Consider the following 23,166-nt stretch of genomic DNA (forward strand, 5'->3'; position numbering starts at 1 on the left):
ACTTGAAGACGTTTCACCTCTCATCCGAGAAGCTTCTTCAGTTCTAAGGTCAAATGGTGGAGAGTCCCTAGTGGGAGTATCCCCCCACAGAGGGACAAAAGGACCCCCTGATGATCCTCTAATCACCTGAGCCAAGGTGTGAAACTGGGTGTGGGTCCCAATCAGCCAGAGTTTCGGGTGAGTTCATTGTGAAACCTGGCCCCACCTTATCATGCGAAGGTGATAAGGTGGATCTCCCACTAGGTTTATATCTGGGACTCTCCACCATTTGACCTTAGACCTGAAGAAGCTTCTCGGATGAGAGGTGAAACGTCTTCAAGTAACTTAAAGAAGTCCAGACGCTTTTCTTTGCAAGCTCCTTTGACAAGCCACAGTAATGTTATCGTTTAGGGACGACCGTGGCTCAGGGGGTTGGGAAGCGTATCTGTAACTGGAAGGTCGCCGGTTCGATCCCCGGGCTCTCTGTCCTGGTTGTTGTGTCCTTGGGCAAGACACTTCACCTACCGCCTACTGGTGAGGGGCCGATGGCGCAATATGGCATCCTCGCTTCTGTCAGTCTGCCCCAGGGCAGCTGTGGCTACAACTGTAGCTTGCCTCCACCAGTGTGTGAATGTGAGAGTGACTGAATAGTGGCATTGTAAAACACTTTGGGTGCCTTGAAAAGTGCTATATAAATCCATTGTTATTTAATTCAATTTTATTCATGAACTGACACTTCATGACAATAGCATGAACTACAGGAAAAACTAGGCAAAAGCTCATGAAATGCAGTATATTCATATTAACACACCTGAAGTAAAAATAGGTGAGTGGAGGAGAAATGCTCAATGTGCAGCCTCTCCAGCTCCAGGGTTATCCTGTTTTTTTCTTCTCATCATTGTCATTGTCTACCCACGCACATCACAAAATTGCAGCAAACTGTGTACATAATAATATTCACATCATCAAATGGGCGATTAATTGAATGTCATGTGGTGTGGTCTAAGCCTATCAAAGAACCGGATGAGAAATATCATGTTAGCTAGAAGTCAGAAACAGGATTTAAACCTTTAAGCTTCAATTAAAATGTGACAGTGGAGCTGTCTGCTTGTTGAAGTAACTGAAAGAGTTTTTCTCCTCCTTTATATAATTGATTTGTGGCCATTAATGGAAGATTTTGTAGGTTTCCATGAGTGGATTGTGAAATGAGAATCGATGATTAATCTTTGATGAGTGTGTCAACCTTTACCAGACAGCCTGCTGGGCTCATACTTTTGCACTACAGGAACTTTAGTCATATTAAATTTGAACACTGTGGTATGTTCACAGGACTTTAATCTCTCTTTACATTTTTTGGTTAATCCAAGATGTGCTGTAGTATGAACCACAGTTGTGCTGAATAAGACCTTCACAGGATCACCAGTGTGACCACCAAGGCCAGCATTACACAAGTGTGAGATAAACATCTGCCATCAACGATGATAAGATTGCACAGGCTCTTGGTCTTACCCAGTGGAAGGATTTGAGAGAAACTGTATTAAGTAATTATTTTAACTAGTTTAGAATTTAGAGCCTGTTGGAGTGCCTGTGTTATCTAATTTAGCAAAAGTTTGTAAAATTTCCTGGTTACTTTAAGCCTTTGTTAAAGCCCACTTGTTAAAAATCACAGTCCTAGTGGGTGTGTTGTTTTTCGAAAGCCAAAACCTCCTTGGTGGACAATTGAAAATGTCAATACATAGGAAACCCCCTGAATCTGGTTGAGTAAGAAAAATAATTAAGTTACCCATCATTACTTACTACTAATTATCTTGGACATTTGTACTTGTTTTTAACCAGATATTTAACTCTTAGTTAAGTTCCTCAGGTTGTAAAGCATGGCCTTTTTAAAGACCTTTTGGTGAAGTCTGAATTGTAGTCTCAGTTTTCCACCCAGTATAGGTGCTGCTATAGCCCATCTGCTTTAAGGTTGCTGTTCATTCAGAGATGCTCTTCTGCATACCTCAGCTGTAACAAGTAGTTATTTGAGATTCTATTGCAATCTTATCAGCTGAAAGCATTTCTATCCAGAGAAGCGCCATTCACTGGATATTTGTTCTCCTTCAGACCATTGTCTGTAAACCATAGAGATGTTTGTATAGGAAAATTACGGGATATCGGCTTTTTCTGAAATATTCAGACAAGCCCTTCTTCTTTTGGCTGCTCCCTTTGGGTTCTCACAGCTGATCACCTGTCTCCTTCTCACCCTGTTTCTTATATCCTCCTCTATCCTGCCTACCCTCTGTATGTCCACCTTCACTACATCAGTGAAGCTCCTCTGAGGTGTCCCTCTTTTCCTCCTGCCTGGCAGCTCCAAATTCCAAATGTTTAGTCCAGTATATCTAGCAGCCCTCATCTTCACATGTGCAAACCATCTCACGCTTGCTTCTCTAACTTTGTCTCCAAAATGCTCAACATGAGCTGTCCCTCTGATGTGCTGAGCTCCTCCAGCTCAGCTTCTTGTCTTTTAGTCAGCTGTTGCTGTTATGTGATTGGCTGATTAAATATCTGCGCTAACGAGCAGCTGTACCTAATAAAGTGGTCGGCGTTGCTTTTAGGTGCGTTAATTACTGTGGTGCTTCGGTCAGCAGGGGCGCTGTGCCGCTTCAGGTACAGGGGGCGCGTCTGCAAAGGGAAGCGGGTTTCAATTTCAAACCCAAATAGTCCGAGGGACGAGCCAGCGGCTTGTGGGAAAGCGCTAATACGAGATAGTTACACTACCGCGTTTAGTCATAGCAACTGTGACACTATTCAGACCACATCTGTATATTTGCCCCACGTCGTGGCAAAAGTGCGTTACCCGCCGTGTCTCCGCTCCAGTTTTCCGCGGGTTGATTTTATTCTGGATAACAAACCGTCGCCTGCCTGGCTTGTTTGCTGCAGGTGTTTTTGACCACTACGGATAGTTTACCATATTAGTTACACACGCACATATTTACATCTTACATTTTCAACATGCCGAGGTCCAACAGGCAAAAGGAATACAAACCCGGAGATCTTGTGTTTGCTAAGATGAAGGGCTATCCACACTGGCCTGCAAGGGTAAGTAAGCGCTCGTCGTTGAATATCTCATTTCCAGCGTAGGGGTTTGGTTTTCATCTCGTTGCGCCTTAGCCGCTCGGCTCCAATCACTTGTTTACCTGCGAGGCCTGTAACAGCCGCTAGCTCCACGAGTTAGCCTAGCGCGGCGGTGCCGACCATCCACATACATACAGCTAGCCTACTGTAAACCACTGCGAATTTCTTTCTGGAGATTCATCGCAGAGTAGACACCTCTTTAACCTCCCGGGCTAACAAAATATTAATGTTTTTGCCAGTTGCTCTTTGCCGCCTTTAGTGTGCTGGTCTTTTTCGTCCCTAGGGGCCTTGTAAGGCTAACTTTGAGCTGTAACGGTTAAAACCAGCACTGTGGTAACACAGCATTGATTACTAGTTAACGGTCATGTCGTACGCAGCGTTAACGTGTGCTTCGCTGCAACGGTGGGCTGCTACTAAGCCACTTTGTGAGTTAGCAGCTCGCTAAATATAAGTTCAAACTGCCCCCCTTTTCTTTTTAACTGTTGCTTTACAGACTAATGGCTACTTGTGAAGCCAAATGCTGTGGTACTTTGTAAACACGCCTGCCCAAACGTTTCGAGAGATAGCAACTCGTAAAGTCGAAATTAGTTCCATTACGTTAAAAAAAATGCTCCATGGTAATAAAAATAGTCACGTAAGACTATAACGTAATGTCTAACTGGCACTGCGGTCGGCATTTTCCTTGTCATTCAAAAGAAAAAAGTGAGAAAATGAAGGGAAAAGCTGCTCTTGGAGCATTTTTAAGTCATGCTTTATACCAAATAAATAAAAAAGATGATTACTGCAACCAATACGTTAGTTCTGTGCATGCTGTATTACAGCTGAAGCAGGAAAATGTAAAAGCGAAGCAGCATGTAATCCCATCAGCCACATCTGTCTTGTGCAGTTGAAAAGGAAAACTTAGATTGCAGTTTTCAGTCAGTGTTTCTGCCCTTTGGTGTTGCAGCCATTCATAAAAGTCAACTAACTATGTCTACCTGCTTTAAAAAAAAATCACTGTTCATTCATTTAAAGAATAAATATATAAAAAGAAATGCTCTATAATCTGCACTACACCACCTAGTATCTGTTTTGATCTCTGCATCTTCCCTCCTTTTTCTCGGTCTTATCACCCCTGTCTCATGTCAACAGCCCTGCCCCACCTATCCTGACACAGTAGTCCTATCTGGGGATGCCAAAAGGCCTGTGTGGCAGAGGCAGAGCCACGCCACGATTGTCTATCATAAGAGTGATTACCTGTGCCGCTGCGTAGTGCTGTGCTAATTTAAAAGCATGTAAAAAAAAAAAATTGGCATGTCCGAGCCAAACACTGTGCTGAAAGATTGTAAACAGTAAAACTTTCACCAGGGAGTTTGTGGGTGCATCAAGGTGTGTAATATATTTCAAAAACTGCTTGTTATTTAGTACTGTACAAGAATTTGCAGGTCTTTGAACCTAATTTAGCTTTACTGTTTAAACTGTTTCTTCATAATGAATTATTTGGAGTATTTATCCAGGATCTAACCTAAAGGCATCATTTGCACAAGTTTTCCACTCTTATATACAGTGCATTATTTTATGATGAAATACATTTGTGTAGTAGTATTACTATTGTTTGTATTTGTGGTTTTATAGAGAAATGACCTAACTCTTTTGCCTATTGTTTAACTTTAGAATAATTTTAGTATTTATTAAAGTATTGAGTTGGTTTTTTTACCAGCTTTCCTTTTAAAACAACTGTGTTGCTAATTCACAGATTGACGAGTTACCCGAAGGAGCTGTAAAGTCGCCTTCAAACAAGTACCAAGTGTTCTTTTTTGGAACACATGAGACGTGAGTATTTTTCCATTAATGTTGTCACTTTTTAATTTTTTCACGTGGATGCAAAATGGGAAGAAACTTGGATCATTTGTCAAAACTTTTTTTAAAAAAGGGGTGTGTACATATTTTATTTTAAAACAGTAATAACTGACTGTTGTAGGGCCTTCCTGGGGGCCAAGGATTTGTCCCCATATGATGAATGCAAGGAGAAGTTTGGAAAAGCAAACAAGAGGAAAGGATTTGCTGAGGGACTCTGGGAGATTGAGAACAACCCCACGGTCACGCATGAAGGCTACGAGGTAAGTAGATATGAAGGCCACTGAGGTTAGATTTACACTGTGTTGATTGATGTATCCTATTTTAGCTTGAACACCTGCTGATTCATACCAGTGATTATCACACTTCAGCTCATCTAATTGTTGCCAATTTGGTGATTATCGACTTTATAGCCCACAAATCCAGTGACTTTGTGAACAAGGGTTTGCCAGTTGTGACCTGTAAGTGCGCCTTTGGCGGGAGAGCCAAAGGCGCACCTCTGTCTGCTCTGCCCAATGAGTGGCAAAGACGAGCAAGCAGCAGCACAAGTTGTGGTTTGTGGTTTGTACTGTGTGAGAGAATATTGAAAGGGGGAAATAGCATAAGCGGGATGTTTTTCTAAACTGGCTTGAAACATAAAGAGCTGGTTTGATTCTACACCACCGCCTTTTCAGCGGCCACATTTGCTGCTTTGTTTTGGTTTGCTGAATTTATTTTCAACATGTAAACAGTTTCCAGAAGTAATTTGGGAAGAAGGACTGCTACAGAGATGGGTGAGAGCAAAGATTATTATAAGTAACTAAAGCCAAACTAAAAGTGGGTGTGAAAAAATATCATAAATGAAAAGTGAAACAATGTTATGTGCATAATTACTGAAATAGCTTTGTACAGAGAAAATATCTTTTAATTTTAATCTGAAATATGTCCTCTCAGCAAGCACAAACAGGCTCTGGTGCAACTGTTCATTGAGACTGGAATGTCTCAGGGATTTTTAATATTATGTATTACTGTGGTGGTTTAAACCTATTAAATTTTACAATCTGACAAATACCCAAATACACCCATGCTATAGTAAACTAAAACTAGCACTGAAAGTAATAAAAAGAACTGCTAAAATTAAACAATAAAACTAAACAGCAACTAAATCTCATTGAAAATGAACTGAAACCACATTGAGTTGAAAGCACAACTGAAAATACAAAACTGTAATGACTCTGATCAGAGCACACTCTGCTGGACAAACTATGTAATGTAACCATTTATCAGTTACTCTCAAAGCTCACTCAGCTGTTTATCTGGAAGTTTAACCTCTACTACGTCACTAGTGATACTGTCACACCTCGCCATTGATGGGTAGATCTAGACTTAGTTTCCCCATGTTTCACTAATGTGCAACTCTTTGCCTGTAGTCATCGAAGAAGGACAACACATCAGAAGGAGCAGGAGATACGGGCAGTTCAGAAAAAGCAGATGCAGAAGGCAGTAGTGACGAGGACGAAGGAGCCCTGGTCATTGACGAGAAAAATGAGAGGGGAGGAACCAAACGAAAAGCAGAGGAGTCCACAGAGGTGAGGTTAAACCTGACTCACAGTCCAAGTTCACTGTAAAGCCGTCTGATGCTTATCAAACTTTTATAGACCTCTCCGAAGCGGCCAAAGGATTCAGAAGCGGAAGGTGATTCTAAAGTAGACGGCAACCAGTCTAACGTGGAGCCCAAGCTCAACGATGTGGCTGGACCCAAGGCGACTGCTCCTAGTGAGTCGAAACCAGAGGCCCAGGAAAATGCTCCAGCAGGGGGCCAGCAAACAGCAGAGAAGGTAAAACCCTCTTATTCGTTTTGGTTACCTGGGAAACATCCCTTAAAATGAACTCGTGGTGAGTTTTCTTTTTCATAAGAGAGGAAAAATACATGCATATTCACATCAAAAAGTGGGGCAGGTGCTCGGCCAAGAAAATGTGTCAGCAGTTCAATTTTACCTGAACATACCTGGCCTTCATCAGACCATCTGAATCAAAATAAATTAACAACGAAAAAACAAAGTAGAATACTAATAATTCAACAAGTTTGTCTGTTTTGGCAGGTGTTTAATGGACAAAGATGGAAACTTTTCTGAAGCCACCAAAACACCAGCAAAACTAGAAGCCATTCCACATGAAAACGTAGCTGTTTCCATGTGTTGTGGCCTTTTGTCCACATGTAAACGCTGTTATATAGCAGTAAAAGCCAGTTTCTGCATTTACACGTGGACAAGGAAGAAGTCAACATGTGCCTTCTTCCTCATTTTACGTACTTTTGAAAGTATTGGAACACTGTTCAGGTGTTTTCAGTCCAACTGCCATAAGTGCATAAAGTCAATGTCCTAGTCATGCAGTCTGCTTTTGCAAACATTTGTTAAAGAATGGCTCATTCTAAAGATATCACTGAATTAGTGTGGTACTGTAATAGGATGTCACTATTTCAACAAGTCAATTTGTGAAATTTCCTCCTCTCTGGATATTCTGCAATCAACTGTAAGTTGTATAAGTGCAAAGTGAAAGTGTTTAAGAATCACAGCAGCTAAGTCATGTGAAGATGGAGAGCAGATTGCTGAATGTGGAGTGCATAAAACGCTCTGCTGATTCACTAACTTCAGAGATTAAACCTCCTCTGGCGTTAACATCAGCACAAAACCCTTGCACTGGGAGCTTTGTTGCCCAGAAGCTGCTGTAGGTTTACTGTTTTGGTGGAACAGCACTTTTGTCCATATAGTGTATTGTTGTTTTGGGGGGTTTTGTTTGTTTTTTAAACATGTGGACAAGTTCTGAAACTTCTGAAAATTAGTTAAGGAAACTGTCTACACACAAAAAAATTATTAATGTAAAAAGCCAGTGCTTACCATCATGTATTTTAAATAAACTTGATGTATCAGTAATATAAAAAGTACATTCCCCACGTCTTTTTGAATTTCAGGCGGTGGATGAAAATAAAATGAAATAAATTCTTTAATTGCTTTTCCCTCTTGTTCCCACAGCCTGCGACAGACAGCGCTTAACATCGACTCAGAAGAAAACCACGAACCTTTGACGCTTTTCTCTGGAATTTAAGCATCAACACAATTACCTGCAGGATGCCAGATTTCAGCCGTTTAATTAATAAGAGAATTTTAAAACAAACAAATAAATAAAAAAAAACAAAACAACCTAAATGTTTGTATTGAGAGACAAACAAATACTCATTTGCCATTTTTTGGGATATCATATATCCCAGAAAGAAAAAGTTTGCTAATCTGATTTCAAAACAATTGAATTGAGCACTTTAGGGCTCATTTATAAATGGGATTTTGGTGTGTATATATTTTTTATTTCTAAGTGCAATTACAACGACTGAATGCTAGGTGTCAAAACATTTTTCAGCTTAGAGGGGATAAACACTGAATATATGGTAAATTTAAGAAACAAACAAACATTAAAATCACAAGGAAAAAAACATTTATTTGACAAATGCTCCCATTTGATGGTTTTAAAAAGTAGATATTGTACAGGCGATAGAACAAATTTTCATCAATGCTCTTAGCTTAAGTTCATAATTTTACTGCTTCCATTTGTATCACCTAGCTTTTCAGCCTCATTTAAATCATTTATTCAGTCATTCGAAATATGATTGAATATTCAGAGGTTTTCTGTTTGTTTGTTTGTGTTTTTTTTTTTTCCTGCCCCCATTAATCGTCGTCTGTTTTGCCCTACAACATTTGTTGTTTCGGTGTGTATGCTTGATTGCGAGTGACCAAAGTACGTGATTCATTTCACAGGAACCCATATGTGGAATTAATTATGTAAACCCCTTTTGAGAAAAGCAAATTTAGGATTTAAGCCCCTCTGCTACTCAGTTTAGGCCTCAGTCATGCAGGCCTAGAAACCAGTTGGCAACTATCTGGCAACCACTTAAATGTGTATTCCCAATCACTTGGTGAGAAGTTGCTGGCAGTTGCAAGGTGAAACTGATTGCAAAGAAATATACGGAGCTGCACTGAAAACCTGCTTTGCGTGCTCTCAAGTTGCTGTACTTGTGTAGAAGATGCCGACTTGTCTGCAGACATTTGTCACCTAGTTGCGTAGCTGTAGTAAAACACAACTCAGAAACGAGACTGTTCCCCAAAGATGTTGGGTGCAAACTTGTATTCTGAAGTCGGAACGTTCTTTATTTCCTGTTTGTGTCAAATTTCAAAAAGTTTCACTTCCGCAGAACCATTAGTTGGCAAGTGTTTGCAGACAACTCGGTGTCTCCCTCCCAAACTACAGTAGACTGTGGTAATCTGCTAGTAACCAAATTAATCACAAGGAGGGATTAATTGTAATTCTAACAGATCTAGAATTAGTGACTAAGCCCATGAACATAAGAGTCAAGAAAGAAAGCTGTTCAATGGGACCAGAAGTCTATTTATAATTACAGTTCAGATAGAATGCAGATTTAGGGCACTTCCACGTTAGCTTCATCCATGTCTTTTACTGATATCAGCTAGCAACAACCGCTCGCCAAATGGTCAGAGAGTGCACGTTTCTTCTTGGTGACCGGAGGTTGCTTGGTAGTTACAGACTTGTCCGTAGGCCTGTGTGACTGAGGCCTTACGTAAGGAGACATTCCTGAGTGATGTTCTGTCTGGGCAGAATCTTTAAACTTTAGCATCAGGTTTCCCAAACATCGATTTATTCTAGTGGCAGACTTGGAAAAATTTTTAGAAAAAAATGCTGGTGTAGGCTTAATCCTTATCTGGGGAAATTGAGCCTTAAAGGTAATGTGGAGCAGTGGTAATGACTGCAAGGGAAAGGTTGTTGGCATCACCCCTCCATGTGGAAATTATCTGGAAAAGTCTTCTAAAACTCAGTTTCATGTTGTGATTTCATGTTTAGCTTACAGTAGTTCCACTGTTGCTTGAAGCTGTTGAAAAAAAAAACTTGTGTTCAGAAATGTATTCTCGACACCTTTGAAACGAGTCGCTGATCTGGACTGCACAAAGTGAGATTCATTGAAAGAAACAAGAAACTGAATATGGGTAAATACAGAGAGTGAACCTTTTGTAAATCTTCAGTTTATGACTTTCTTTTCTTGGTTTCCCACCCTCTTAACTGGAATACTAATCTGTTTTACTTCAGTGGTCTTATTATTTTGACTGTGAAACAAAGTTGTGACGTGTTTTATTCCAACATCTGTTTAGACGACATGTTCAGAATATGGTGTTATTTTCCACTGTAACAGTATCCCAAGGGGTTCGGGCCCTTTCACCCACGCCATTTGGATGTCATCGTCATTGCTTCAGTGTTCTTTCATGTAATTAGCAGCGTTAGCTGATAGTTTATCACACTATGAACTTTTAAGGGAAAGCTCAGCTCTGAATGTTGTGTCGAAGATGGCCACCTTCCTATCGTCACACCGCTGATTTAAAAACCTTAAAATGGTCAAAGGCCAGATCTGGAGGTTATTCAAAAGTTTAATTTGGAATTAAAGTGTAAAACTTTGTTTTGTTGTTGTTGTTTTTTTTGGGGGGGGGGGGGTTAGCCTTCTGTTACCTTTGGAAGCTGCCATTCATCTTAATCTGCTGCTTTGTTTACTATTGTAGTTGCCAGACCATTTAATAAACATGTTGATTACAAAAAAACACTTGTTTCTGCCTTACTTAAACTAATCTAGGGTATCAGCTTTCTGGAAAGAACCCAAAACAGTCACATTAGTTGTTGTGTTTGGTTTTAACGATCAGGATTGTCTATTTTTATTGAGTCAGTACAGTGCCTGCTGAAAACCAAGTATTATGTGGGATCTGTTGCTCTAAATCAAGCTCAGAGCATGGGAAAGGCTACCATAACTTTACAGAACAACTAAAATTAATTACTTGTTTCACATCTAATTATTGTCTCTGATTTGGAAAAAAAAAATGCAGGAAATTAACAATGGAACGTGTTTTGTGTCTCTATGCAGCTGCCACAAATAATTTGCTGCTGACGCAGAGCCTCTCTGTGCGGTTCGGCCCCAAAGGCTGTGGTAGCTGAACTAGTTTTGTTGTTACGTAACATGTCCTGACAGCTCTAAGTTTGCTGTGGGGTTAGGTTAAGCACAAGTTGTTTTAACTACTGTATTAGGGCGTAGATCCAACCGTGGGCTGAAACTGATTTTGGAATGCGGTGTGGTGTCTGTTCATCCGGCTCTCAAGATTAATGACTGTGTCTGTGCTTACACAGATTAGCTTTATTGTCTGTCTTTGTAACCCAGAAAGGTAAAAATCCGTCTTTCGCTTGCAGCAAACATGGATGTTTACCAAAATCCAAGGTCAAAGACAAACAGTCACATGTATGATTGCAGGTTTTCATAAATGACAGCCTCCTCTCATGCTTAAATATCACTCGTGCTTGTCACAGTGACATAGCAGCGAGGCTTGTAATCACGGCCTGCATCTGCCTCAGTGGGTGGCCTTGAAATTAAATATTTCCACACTGAGCCATTCAGGTTTTACACATAACCTTTTGGAATCAGCAAAAATGTAGTAGCAAATCCATACACCCACCAACCACTTCATTAGGTACACCTTGCTAGCACCAGGTTGGACCAACTTTTGCCTTCAGAGCTGCTTTAATTCTTCGTGGTATTAATTCAATGAGGTGCTGGAAGCATTCCTCAGCTGCTCATCCATGATGTGAATCTCCCCTTCTACCAGTGTTCAGGAAAGTGGTCTGAGATTATTTGAATGTTGTGAGATGGTGCATTAAGCTGCTGTGGTTGTAATAAGTGGTTATTTGAGTTACTGTTTCCCATCAGCTCAAAGCAGTATAGCTGTTCTTTTCTTTGCTGCTCACTGGATATTTTCTTGTTTCTTGTTTACAGATGGTTGTGTGTGAAAATCTCAACAGATCAGCAGCTTCTGAAATACTCAGACCAACAGTTGTGCTATGTTCAAAGTCAGTAAAATCACCTTATTTCTTCATTCTGCTGCTCAGTTTGAATTTCAACCAGTCATCTTGACCATGTCTACATGTCTAAATGAGTTGCTGCATATCAAGCCAGGTCCAGACGATCTGTATTCAATGAACACTTGAACAGGTGCACTATTGAAGAAGCTGGAATTGTTGAAAATGGCATTCATTCAAAAACATTTTAAGTTTGTCTTAGACACATTTGCCTTACTTAATTTTAAAACGTTTCCTCTTGGTGTTATATTTTATTTAAAAATGTAATAAAATATTGCGTTCTTTATTGAGTCACTCTTAGTATTGTATGGCTTGAATATACTGAGCAGCAGCTGCAGCAGTGTGAAGGTCATCTTGCCCAAAGCAGCCTGCTCTGCCTGCATACTACCCACATATCGGTCAATTTAGCAACTGCGCATGCGTGAGGCCTGTTGCGACCCTCCTGTCCAGTAGGTGGCGCTACCGGTAGGTTCCTGTAGGTGTCAGCTCCGCTACATGTGTCATTGACATCAACAGAGGGTAAGTGATTTCTGCATGACGTTCTTTTATTGTATTTTAATACATCTACTTTTAGGGTTGTACTTAAAAAAAATTAGGCAGCAGTCTCATTTGTGAAATGTTTGTGTGTACGTAAACGGCGGCGAGTTAGCCGCTCTAGGCTAACGTTATTGATAGCATAATTCATATTAGCCTAGCTTGCGTTGCTCCTGTGTATGGCTGCCAGCCTCTTGGAAAAAAAACCTCAGCACCCTTGTTTGACTTGCAGCACAATGAGGCTGACCACTCTGCTGTCGATGGCAGCCAGGGTCATTGTGCCCAAAGATTACCGTTACGGCACCAACAGGCCGTGGACAGCCGCTGCTAAAAGGTTAAATCCACCGGGGAAGAGGAGGAGGAAGGTGTTTGTTGAGCCGATAGCGCCAGAGGAGTGGTCTGTGCTCAAAGGGGACACGGTGAGAAAACATTTTTTGGGACTCAGCTGTCAAGCTTTCATCTGACTCATATTGTGCAAATATTTTTCTTTATATTGATAGGTTTAAATTGTCTAATATTCAGTGTTTGGTGTAAAGCTTTCCAAAGTTTCACCCCACAATTGAGTGCTAATAGAAAAGCACAATATAAAAAGTATATAGAAAGTATGACAACTGTAATTGATAATTTACTAGAATGTATAACAATTGAAATTTATAAGGAAAAAGAAAAAAATGTAATAATTAGCTGTATATATAGAACACCTGGCTCTAGTATTCAAGTATTTAATGACTTCATAGAGGAAATATTCTCTAAAACAAATCAAAAAGTTATGTTTATCTGTGGTGATTTTAATATTGACCTGTTGAATCCAAAAAAGCATAAAATGACCGAATTCCTAAACACTATGTACAGTTTGAGTTTACATCCTAAAATAACCAGGCCTAGCAGAATTACACCACATTGTGCCACCTTACTTGACAATATTTTCACTAACAATATGGAAAACAACATTGTGAGCGGAATATTAATTAATGACATCAGTGATCACCTACCAGTTTTTGCAGTTTATGACACTAATTATAAGAAAAATCAGCATGAAGAACAACTGAGATACAGACGTGTAAGGACAGAAGAAACTATGACTGCATTTAAGAACGATCTATTAAATCAGGACTGGGACAAGGTGTACAAAGAAGCTGATATTGATATTGCATATGGCATATTTTTAAGAATATTCATGGAGTTGTACGATAAAAACTGTCCAACAATAAAATACAACAGAAAGCACAAATATTCAGATAGACCATGGCTCACTAAGGGTTTACAAAATGCATGTAAAAAGAAAAATACACTCTATAGGGAATACCTAAAACAAAGAACAAAAGAAGCTGAAAATAAATATAAAAAATACAAAAATAAGTTGACCAATATTATACGTGTATGTAGAAAGGAGTATTATAGTAAAATATTGAACAACAATAAACATAATATGAAAGGAATATGGGATGTTTTAAACGGTATCATTAAAAATAATTCTGGACAACAAAGTTATCCACAATACTTTATCGATAATGGCAATATTATGGAAAACACTGCTGATAAGGTCAACAGCTTTAATCATTATTTTGTAAATATTGGACCAAAACTGGCAGAACAAATTCCTGAGTCACTGCCATCAGTAGACTGTAGTGAAAACCTGATTGATAGGAACCCTAACTCAATGTTCCTCACATCAGTGGAGGAAAAAGAAATAATTGACATTGTACACATGTGTAAATATAAAACATCCACTGATTGTAATGATATTGACATGAAAATCGTCAAGAAGGTCATTGAAGGAATTGTAGGACCTCTAACATATATTTGCAACTTATCATTTCAGACGGGAAAAGTGCCAAACAAAATGAAAATAGCTAAAGTTGTGCCGCTGTATAAAACCGGGGATAGACGCCACTTCACAAATTACAGGCCTGTTTCTTTACTACCACAATTCTCCAAAATCCTAGAAAACCTGTTTAATAAACGATTAGACAAATTCTTAGATAAATATAAATTACTCTCTGACAGTCAATATGGATTCAGATCAAAAAGATCAACATCTCTGGCATTAATCGAATCAATTGAGGAGATTACGAATGCTATAGATCAGAAACAGTATGCAGCTGGAGTATTTCTGGATCTCAAGAAAGCATTCGACACAATCAATCATGACATATTAATTAATAAACTGGAACGGTATGGGATTAGGGGGGTTGTACTGCAATGGGTGAAAAATTATTTAAGTGACCGGAAACAATTTGTGAAGCTGGGTGTCCATTCCTCATCATGCTTGGACATTGCTTGTGGTGTTCCACAAGGCTCTGTACTGGGTCCAAAATTATTTATTATTTATATAAATGATATTTGTAAGGCATCTGATATATTAAAATTAGTATTATTTGCAGATGACACAAATATTTTTTGTTCTGGGGGGAATCTAAAGGAGCTGCTGGATACAATTACTTCAGAAATGTGCAAAATTAAAAAATGGTTTAACAGGAACAAACTATCGCTAAATCTAAGTAAAACTAAAATTATCTTATTTGGGAATTCCCTTAGAAATGCACAAGTGCAGATTCATGTAGATGGTGTGGAAATTGAAAGAGTACTTGAACATAAGTTTCTTGGTGTGATTATAGATGATAAATTAAACTGGAAGTCTCATATAAATCATATACATAACAAAATTTCAAGAAGTGTCTCAATCTTGAGTAAAGTAAAACACATTCTGGACCACAAATCACTCCACATTCTCTATTGTTCCCTGATTGCACCGTATTTGAATTACTGTGCAGAGGTTTGGGGCAATACTTACAAATGTTCGCTATCATCAATCTTTATATTACAAAAAAGGGCCATAAGGATAATCCATAAAACTGGTTACAGAGATCATACAAATCCACTATTCTTAAAATCAAAAATTCTAAAATTCACAGATCTGGTTCATTTTCTCACAGCACAAATTATATATAAAGCAATAAATAACCTGCTTCCTGACAATATTCTAAAAATGTTTTCTAAAAGGGAACGGGGATACAATTTGAGGGGGGAATTAAATTTAAAACATCCTCGTATCCGTACAACATTAAAAAGTTTTTGCATCTCTGTGTGTGGAGTGAAGCTGTGGAACAGACTAAGTAAAGATATGAAGCAATGTCCAAGCATGGCGCAGTTTAAAAAGCGGTTTAAGGATATGGTTTTTACAGGGTACAGGGAAAAGGTAGAGATTTGATAGGGTGTTCTTGTCTAATATTTTCATGTGTGTGCGCATGCACGGGTTTGTTGGTATGGGTATATATGTATGTGTGTATATATATATATATATGTGTATATGTGTATATGTATATATGTATGTGTATGTATGTATGTATATATATATATATATATATATGTGTATATGTATATATGTATGTGTATGTATGTATGTATGTATGTGTATATATATATATATATATATATATATATATATATATATATATATATATATATATATATATATATATATATATATATATATATATATATATATATATATATATATATATATATATATATATATAAATAAAAAAAATTGTAGGTTGTGTATCCTTCAGGTGTTAATGGGGTTATTGAAAATGTGTATATGTGCGTATGTGTGTATATACGTAGGTATGGATAGATAGAAACATATATGTGTATATATTAAAAAAAAAAAAAAAAAAATTACACATAACATATAATGTAATTACAAGGAGGTATTTCTGTAGTCTATTGATACTAGATAGTGGAAAAGGGGTGGGATTAAATAAGCTTATGCTTCTTCCTGCTCCTTTTTGAACATGGACGTTATTTGGAGTTGTGGTTGCTCGTTTTCCTTTTGTTTGCTTTGTTCATTTGTCTCTTTTAATTCTATTTTTTTTTTTTATACTTTTTCAACATGTTCAAAATAAAGATTCAATCAATCAATCAATCAATCAATATAAGAAGCAGTCCACTCACCATTTATATTCCCCCGTTGTTCTAAAACCAAGAAGAAACAGAGAGCTTTGCAATACATAGTAGAAAAAAACTATACAAGGCAACCGATAATGAGGATAATATTAAAATTAAGTCCAGTATGTGTTCATGTGATTTATCTGTATGTTGATAAAGTTTTAATCTGTAATACAGCTAATGCTAATAATGTTGTAATTACTTTGGTGTAGCCACAACTGATAGAGTCAGGAGAAGTAACATACATCTGTTGTAAACATGCATGAAAACTAATTTAGGAAAATTCAGTCAACGAATTGGTAAAATATTTTCTGGCCAAACCAGCAAAAGTGGTACAGTAACAAAAAAGTATATTCATTTTATTTAAAGTAGTAAATTTCCTACATAGAGTTTAAATGTTTGCTTTTGATTTCTTAGGTTGAGATTCGGAAAGGCAATGACAAGGGAAAGCAGGGGAAAGTTATCCAAGTCTTCAGACGCAGAAACTGGGTCATCCTGGAGGGACTGAACACAGTAAGGAAGTGTTGTTTATTTTTTTTTATTTGTTTATTGAGAAATGCGCATTATAGATTTTGCTTTTGAAATGTAAGTTACATGCCTTTTATTGAGTGAGCATTGTGTAAGTGTTGGGAGAAGATGAAAGGCTATCTGTTTTCCTACAAAAAATTTTCAGCATACACTTGAACTGTCCTGGACATGATTACATTACAGATTTTTTCATTTCCCCCAAAATTATATTAGCTGTTCCATTTCTTTTTTAGCTCTTTTAAAAATGCTTCATACTTATCTCGTTGCTCCACCAGGTGGAGCCAGATGTCTGGGATGTGGGTGGTCAGGGTGTAGCTGCAGACAAAGCACACCATTGAAAGCCTTTTGGCATTCATCTGTTTGCATTTTGTGCCTTTTAAATGGGAGAACTGTGAACTTTTTTTTCCCATCGTAGCATCACAGGTATATTGGAAAAACTGCAGATTACCGTGGGACGTACATTGCCAGTGAGGCTCCCATCCTGGTCCGTGATGTTGCCCTCGTTGACCCCTCAGACAGGTATGCTGAACTCAGCCTCAGTCCTAACATCTGTTGCTATGCTTATGCAGAACCTTAAACTAGATGGACCACGGGTTAGTTCTCAGTCTTAGTTTGGCTCCTTAAAAAAAACAAATAAATAAATAGTTAATTTTTGTAACCGTAAGTGTTAAAACTTACAGCTGTAATAGATTTTAACATAAGATTTTCTAGTGAAAAAACAGCATTCTGTAATCTCTGTGCATCTGTACAATATTCTTTTCCTTTACAGCACCATTAAAATAATTGTGATAACACAGCAATCTAAAGTCAAAAAATAGTTCACCTTTTCTTTTTCTTTTTCCTTTTCCATTTAAATGCTCCTGCTCTTTGGCATTTTTCCAGACCAGTTTTAACTTACTGATCTCGATCTTACAGGAAACCCACCGAGGTCGAGTGGAGGTTCACAGAAGAGGGTGAGAGAGTCCGAGTGTCGCTCAGGACGGGGAGAATCATCCCGAAACCAGTTGTGGAGCGACGAGATGGCATTGTGCCGCAGCAGTGGAAAGGTAAGGGTCTGTGTGTGTGTAAATTTCAGTAGCCATTTTATCTCAGGGGTTGCTTAGAGTCGTCACATTAAGACCAGCTGTTGTTTATTTTTCCGCCTGTTCAGACTTCTGTTTTTAAGTGATCCAGTTTGACTGTTTTGAAGTGGAAGAAATATTTCTTTCTAAACTTGAACGCACATAGGCAGGACTGTTTTTGCTAGTGCAGAACCAGCACACTATTTATTTCAAGTTCTTCTTGTGTGAAACTAAAAGTCTTCTGTTTGTCCAACAAAGTGATAGAAGTGTCTGATGATTGAAAAAATAGTTGGTGTCAATTGAAACGATGCATTCTGCTTTCACAGATGGACCTAAAGATACCAGTCCCGAAGATGCTCTTGAAAAGACATACATACCATCTCTGAAAACCCTGGAGGAGGAGGTCATGGAGAAACTCGGTATCCAGGAGAACAGGAGGCACCGAACGTCCTACTGGTACTGACCAGACAAATCAGAGACACTTAGCCTCCCCTTTGTGCTGACCAGTTTTCACAGGAGCTCTGGACATACCTTGTTCTGGAGTTGAGCAGAAGGTCAGGTCAAACAGAGACTGTGAAGATACCAAGTGGAGGCTGTACGGACTCTTAACAAACTGCTGCACCATGAAAATGATCTGTAAACAATATGAGGAAGTGAAGTCAGACTGCAGTTCACTTAGGTGTCCCTTTGTTTCTTTATAGTGTTGTGAATAAATGTCAGACTAAAGTGTTTGCATTTTCATGTGGAAAATCACAATCACGGGGTGCAAAGTTTAAAGATTTCATACAAAAAAAACCCAATGATCCTTGTTGCCCATTTTAAGTTTGTGTCAAACTTGTTTGGATACAAACCTATGAGGTAATAATATTAGTGTTTAAGACACGCTCCCTCGTGTGACTAAAAATCAGTTTATGCAGATTTTCAACAGTCAAAGCTAATGATTAGCCAATTGGCATCATGGGTGGGACAACTGATGTTGTCGAGCTTAAATGAAGGATGAGTGATAACAGAAGCACAGACAGTAGAAAGGGAATTCTTGTAGCAATTTGCTGAAACGTGCAAACATACATGAAAATGCAGTACATAAGACACAGTTTGTACAATTCTAACAAGCCCGAGTCAATGTTTTGTGCGACTTCCTTTATTCTTCAACACAGCCTGTTCTCCAAACTTCTTGAAGGACATTCAAAGCTCTTCTTTGGGTGTTGGCTGCCTTTTGTTCTGCTCTCTGTCAAAATGATCCCACACATCTTCAGTAATTTGGGGGTCCGGATTCCAGGGGAGGCCGAACCACGACTGATAGCGAAAGTTTATCTATCGAGGTATGCTTTTGCTGCATTGGGTTTGTGTTTGGGTCCCTTTCGACAGTCACTGTTGTCCTGCTCTTCTGACGTCCTCCATACACATTGATTTGAACCAAAACCTTTCATTTCCTAAGACCTGTTGCCATTGATTTTCGGTCCAGTTCTTGTGTAAGTTGAGATACCTCAGCCTTTTCTTTTCTTGCCGTTTCCCTTCTATCTGGTGAGGCTTCAGTGAACAATAGATTGATAAATTGAATGGCCAAGAGGTAAGTTGTTTATTTGTACAGACCACAATAGTTGGATCCCTTGAGTCAGATGCCTTTTTATCCTTGAATGATTCATAGGTCAGTGTTAAGTAGCTCAACAACCAAAAAAAACCACTTCTCTGAAAATAATTAGATACAAGGACTGAACTGAAAATGAGGGAAAAATCAGCCAAGGTCCAAAGAAAAACATTGAAAGACCTTTGGAAAGCCTGGAGAACTGTTTCTCAAGACCACTTTTAAAAATGTCAAGAAAATCTGGCTACCTAAAAGAAGAAACAATGGGCAGTTGAAGCACTTTTCTTTGCTCCCCTCGTACATGATTATGCTGACATGGCTACAGAACATAAAATCACATAAAACCAGGAACTTTGGTGTTGAGCGATTGGGTTGAGAAAATCCCCTCCTTCATGGAAATGGCTAAAGTCATCACCAGAACATTTGGCACTGGTGCAAATTTCTATTATTTGCCAATAAAAATCTTTGAAACTTCTTAAATGGTTATGAATGCTCTTGACTATATCATAGAAAGAATAATATAAATGGAAACCAAAGCAGCTTATTGTAAGAAACACATTTTCTGCCACTGCTAAAACATCTGGCTCTGACTGTAGAGTCATTAACAGACTGGAGATGGAAACGCAAACCTTTTGCTCTTAGAAGCACAAAACAGGTAGATAATTAGTATCTAAAGCTTATTTATCATTTCAACTAAAAAGTGTTACATAAGCTTGAACAGGAGCCTTGCATTAGGAGAACAGCAGTGCTCGTTCACAGCAGGCTTCATACATACAGTCTAATGTCAGAGAAGCGACAGTACTCTGGCTTTTGGCAGCATTAATAACGGTGGTGGTTACAGCCTGCTTGGATGATTCGTGAGGCTGAAAATAGCCATATTATTTTACAGAAGCCCAGACACAGAGCTCTCCAAAACTGAAAACCTTCAGACAAATGAGTCTGTCTTTCCAAAGTGTCTGGACAACCATGTGGAGAAAGAAATGGCTCGTCAGGAGCCAACATGGACTGGGTAGTCTCAACAAAGTCCTCACTCACCTCATTTGACATTTTATGCACTGGCACTGTGTCACACCTGCGTTGTGTAACACTTTTTCATGTTTCAATTATGACCTCATTCGCGAACAACTGTAGAAACTGACAAAGGCAGGAAAAAAGCTTTGAAACATCTATTACAGTTTCTTCACTACTTACATATCAATATACTGGTTAAATTACCCCAATCGTGCTTAATCACATATACATGGTTTTAATTTGGTTATTTGTGATGTGGTTTAAGATGTTTAGCTAGCTTTTTTCTTCCTTAACCTCTCAGCTTATTACTACATAGGATTTGCCTCTTGCTGTAATGCTTTAACTGTAAGCTTAATTTGTTTATTACTAAAGCATTTCAGGCCCAACTGATGAGAAGGAGCAAAAACTTCATAGTACGTTGTTTTCTTAGCTACACTTTACACTTAGTACTTTCAAGATTAGGCTCAAAACGTTACTTTTTCAATTGGCAAATTAATGATGATTCATTTAATAAATAATGACACACTGTTCTCACCTTCATAAGCTGCTTTTATAGGTTTAAAGTATTGGTATCTGCAATACCTGGTATCGGATCAATATCAAAATCTGCAGTATCACACAGCACTAAATTTGGCTTCCCATCATTGCCCCTGGTTCCTTTTCCTGTTAAAAGGAAGTTTTTCCTTCCCGCTGTCGCCAAGTGCTTGCTCATAGGAGTGCGTTTCATTGTTGGGGTTTCCTTCTAATATTCTTGAGAATTTACCTTATACTATAAAGTGCTTTGAGGCAACTGTTGTTGTGAATTGGCGTTATATACGTTTAATTATTTGAACTCAATTGAAACGGCTTGTTTCAGACACTACATGAACTGAAGTGTTGCACCAAGATTATTTTGAGCTGTGAATCATGCAATGGTGCTCTCCAAGAGTCCAAGAGGAAAAATATGGAGCTGGAATATATGATAATAGTATAATAGGCCCCATTAAAAGAGCAGTCAGCCCAAACAAAAACAGTTACTTCAGTAAAAAATATCTTAGCGTTGCTATAAATATCCAGAATTATCCTTATGAATAAAATCAGCTCTAGTTTTATCACTGATATATAAGTTTGGCAGCTTATGAAGCAAACGCAGTCTCTTTTTCCTCACTGGTTAACCACACATATTGATTTACTAAAAGACCAACTCGACTTGCTTCCAGATCTCCAGCTGGCGAAGCAACTAGCGTCACTGCCAGGCATTGAAACAAAAAAACGATGTGTCACAGATAATATAATTGCATCAAAATTTCACAGTGGCTCTCCATACCCTAATTTTTGGTCAGTGCAGTCAACATCATGCAGAAAGCATGGCAAGTTGATGGTTTGGCCAGTTTGCGGGATGAGTGCAGCAGTTTTCCCAGACTCGTCCCTCCTGAACCGGTTTGCCTCTGCCGCTCTGCATCCAAGAGGGAATAAAAGCAGCCAGTCAGCGGAAACTGGGTTTTGAGGTTTTTTTTCTTTATGGGAGGAAAAATGATTCAAAGGCTCGTCGTCTTTCCTGTCATTTCATGAGTGTTGTACAGATTTTGCTCTGCAACTGCAGCAAGGTGAAGTAGAACCTCTATGCTGCTCCATTTGTCTGAACATTTTCCATTTACACTCACAAAAGCACATTTTTATGGGAATCTTAACTTCTGCAGGGGAGTTTTTTTTTGTCCATCTTATAATTTGTGGTAAATTGACAGCTATGCTGGCAACCCAGTTAAATGAAACCACTGACATGACTCAAGCAGAATTAAAACTACTTTAAATAAACTGCATGGTGGGCTCTGTGTTTTAACTGAGTCACCCTTGCTGCTGAGCAACTTAAACTAATTAATCCCACCTGGTGGTGCACGCTGTATATGAGTCTGTATATGAGTCACGTTCACCATCAGAGGTTTGTCAGTCTAACAGGTCAGATTACATTAAAAGTGTCCAAAATGTGTCTTAAGCTTATAGATGCTGTAGCAATTGGGCACAAGCTGGTTAAAAATTTGTTTCCCAGAAAGATTTGTAACAGCTCAAACATCTGAAGACACTTTAAAACTAAATTTGAGTGCTGCTCTTGACTCAGTTGATGATCTAAGCTCAGCTACAATGTAATGATAGTGTCTAATTACAGGCTGGTTGTTTGAAGGCTGCTGGAAAATGTTAACGTTAGCTTGTATGCAGGTCTGAGGCATGGCACACATGCATGTTTAACTATGTTTGGTCTAATTTAGCTGGCTCCCAGTGGATTTTTGTGCATGAACTCAATATGTCACAATTAAGAGATGAAAAAGTCGGCAAAACACAGCTCTTCCTTCTCGTCTTGGGCTTTAATTTTCTCATCCATGCTTTGCTTTTAAGATGTTATGCTCATGTTAGCTGGGTCATTTAAATGCCGACCTTTAGTTCACAGAAAAAGCAGCTGCATATGTTTTATTTAGATAGCAAAACAGCATCTCAGCACATTCAACATGTTCTAGGAAATGTTCCTGCAGTTAAACGTATTTCATCTATGCAGAGATGCCAGTTAAAATGTTTAAAGGTAATCTAAAGTAAACATCCCCCTCCAAATTCGTGTTGCAAGAAGATTTTTTTTAGTATATGAGAGCCTAAAGAAATCATTTG

At 38.6% G+C, this 23,166-nt stretch overlaps 2 protein-coding genes across 3 annotated transcripts; both read left to right on the forward strand.

Moving 5' to 3' along the window:
• The first annotated feature begins 2,546 nt into the window (after window positions 1-2,546).
• Window positions 2,547-10,562, forward strand: LOC308384408 (hepatoma-derived growth factor-like). The gene is made up of 6 exons (XM_080862957.1): window positions 2,547-3,057; window positions 4,829-4,905; window positions 5,054-5,192; window positions 6,339-6,497; window positions 6,567-6,746; window positions 7,941-10,562. The coding sequence occupies exons 1-6, from the start codon at window positions 2,971-2,973 to the stop codon at window positions 7,959-7,961; spliced, it is 663 nt and encodes a 220-aa protein (XP_080719083.1). The 5' UTR covers window positions 2,547-2,970; the 3' UTR covers window positions 7,962-10,562.
• A 1,752-nt stretch (window positions 10,563-12,314) lies between these two features.
• mrpl24 (mitochondrial ribosomal protein L24) lies at window positions 12,315-18,667 on the forward strand. Of its 2 annotated transcripts, XM_080862418.1 has the most exons (6): window positions 12,315-12,381; window positions 12,629-12,815; window positions 16,765-16,860; window positions 17,291-17,394; window positions 17,791-17,921; window positions 18,263-18,667. In XM_080862418.1, exons 2-6 carry the CDS (start codon window positions 12,633-12,635, stop codon window positions 18,397-18,399), a joined length of 651 nt encoding a protein of 216 aa, XP_080718544.1. In that variant the 5' UTR covers window positions 12,315-12,381; window positions 12,629-12,632; the 3' UTR covers window positions 18,400-18,667. The 2 variants fall into 2 exon arrangements, with proteins under 2 accessions (XP_080718544.1, XP_080718543.1); XM_080862417.1 differs by lacking the exon at window positions 12,315-12,381 and having other exon boundaries at window positions 12,393-12,815.
• Window positions 18,668-23,166: the final 4,499 nt, after the last annotated feature.

The sequence above is a fragment of the Rhamphochromis sp. 'chilingali' genome, assembly GCF_963969265.1.
Source record: "Rhamphochromis sp. 'chilingali' genome assembly, chromosome: 17".
Taxonomy (NCBI): Eukaryota; Metazoa; Chordata; class Actinopteri; order Cichliformes; family Cichlidae; genus Rhamphochromis; species Rhamphochromis sp. 'chilingali'.

What these genes read in the sequence shown, in the direction of transcription:
- LOC308384408 (XM_080862957.1), top strand. Translation starts at nt 2,971, where the DNA reads ATGCCGAGGTCCAACAGGCAAAAGGAATACAAACCCGGAGATCTTGTG. An exon ending in TTTTTTGGAACACATGAGAC is followed by an intron (nt 4,906 to 5,053) that starts GTGAGTATTTTT and finishes TGACTGTTGTAG; the next exon opens with GGCCTTCCTGGGGGCCAAGG. An exon ending in GCCAGCAAACAGCAGAGAAG is followed by an intron (nt 6,747 to 7,940) that starts GTAAAACCCTCT and finishes TTGTTCCCACAG; the next exon opens with CCTGCGACAGACAGCGCTTA.
- mrpl24 (XM_080862417.1), top strand. Translation starts at nt 12,576, where the DNA reads ATGGCTGCCAGCCTCTTGGAAAAAAAACCTCAGCACCCTTGTTTGACT. An exon ending in CTGTGCTCAAAGGGGACACG is followed by an intron (nt 12,816 to 16,764) that starts GTGAGAAAACAT and finishes TTGATTTCTTAG; the next exon opens with GTTGAGATTCGGAAAGGCAA. An exon ending in TGTGCCGCAGCAGTGGAAAG is followed by an intron (nt 17,922 to 18,262) that starts GTAAGGGTCTGT and finishes CTGCTTTCACAG; the next exon opens with ATGGACCTAAAGATACCAGT.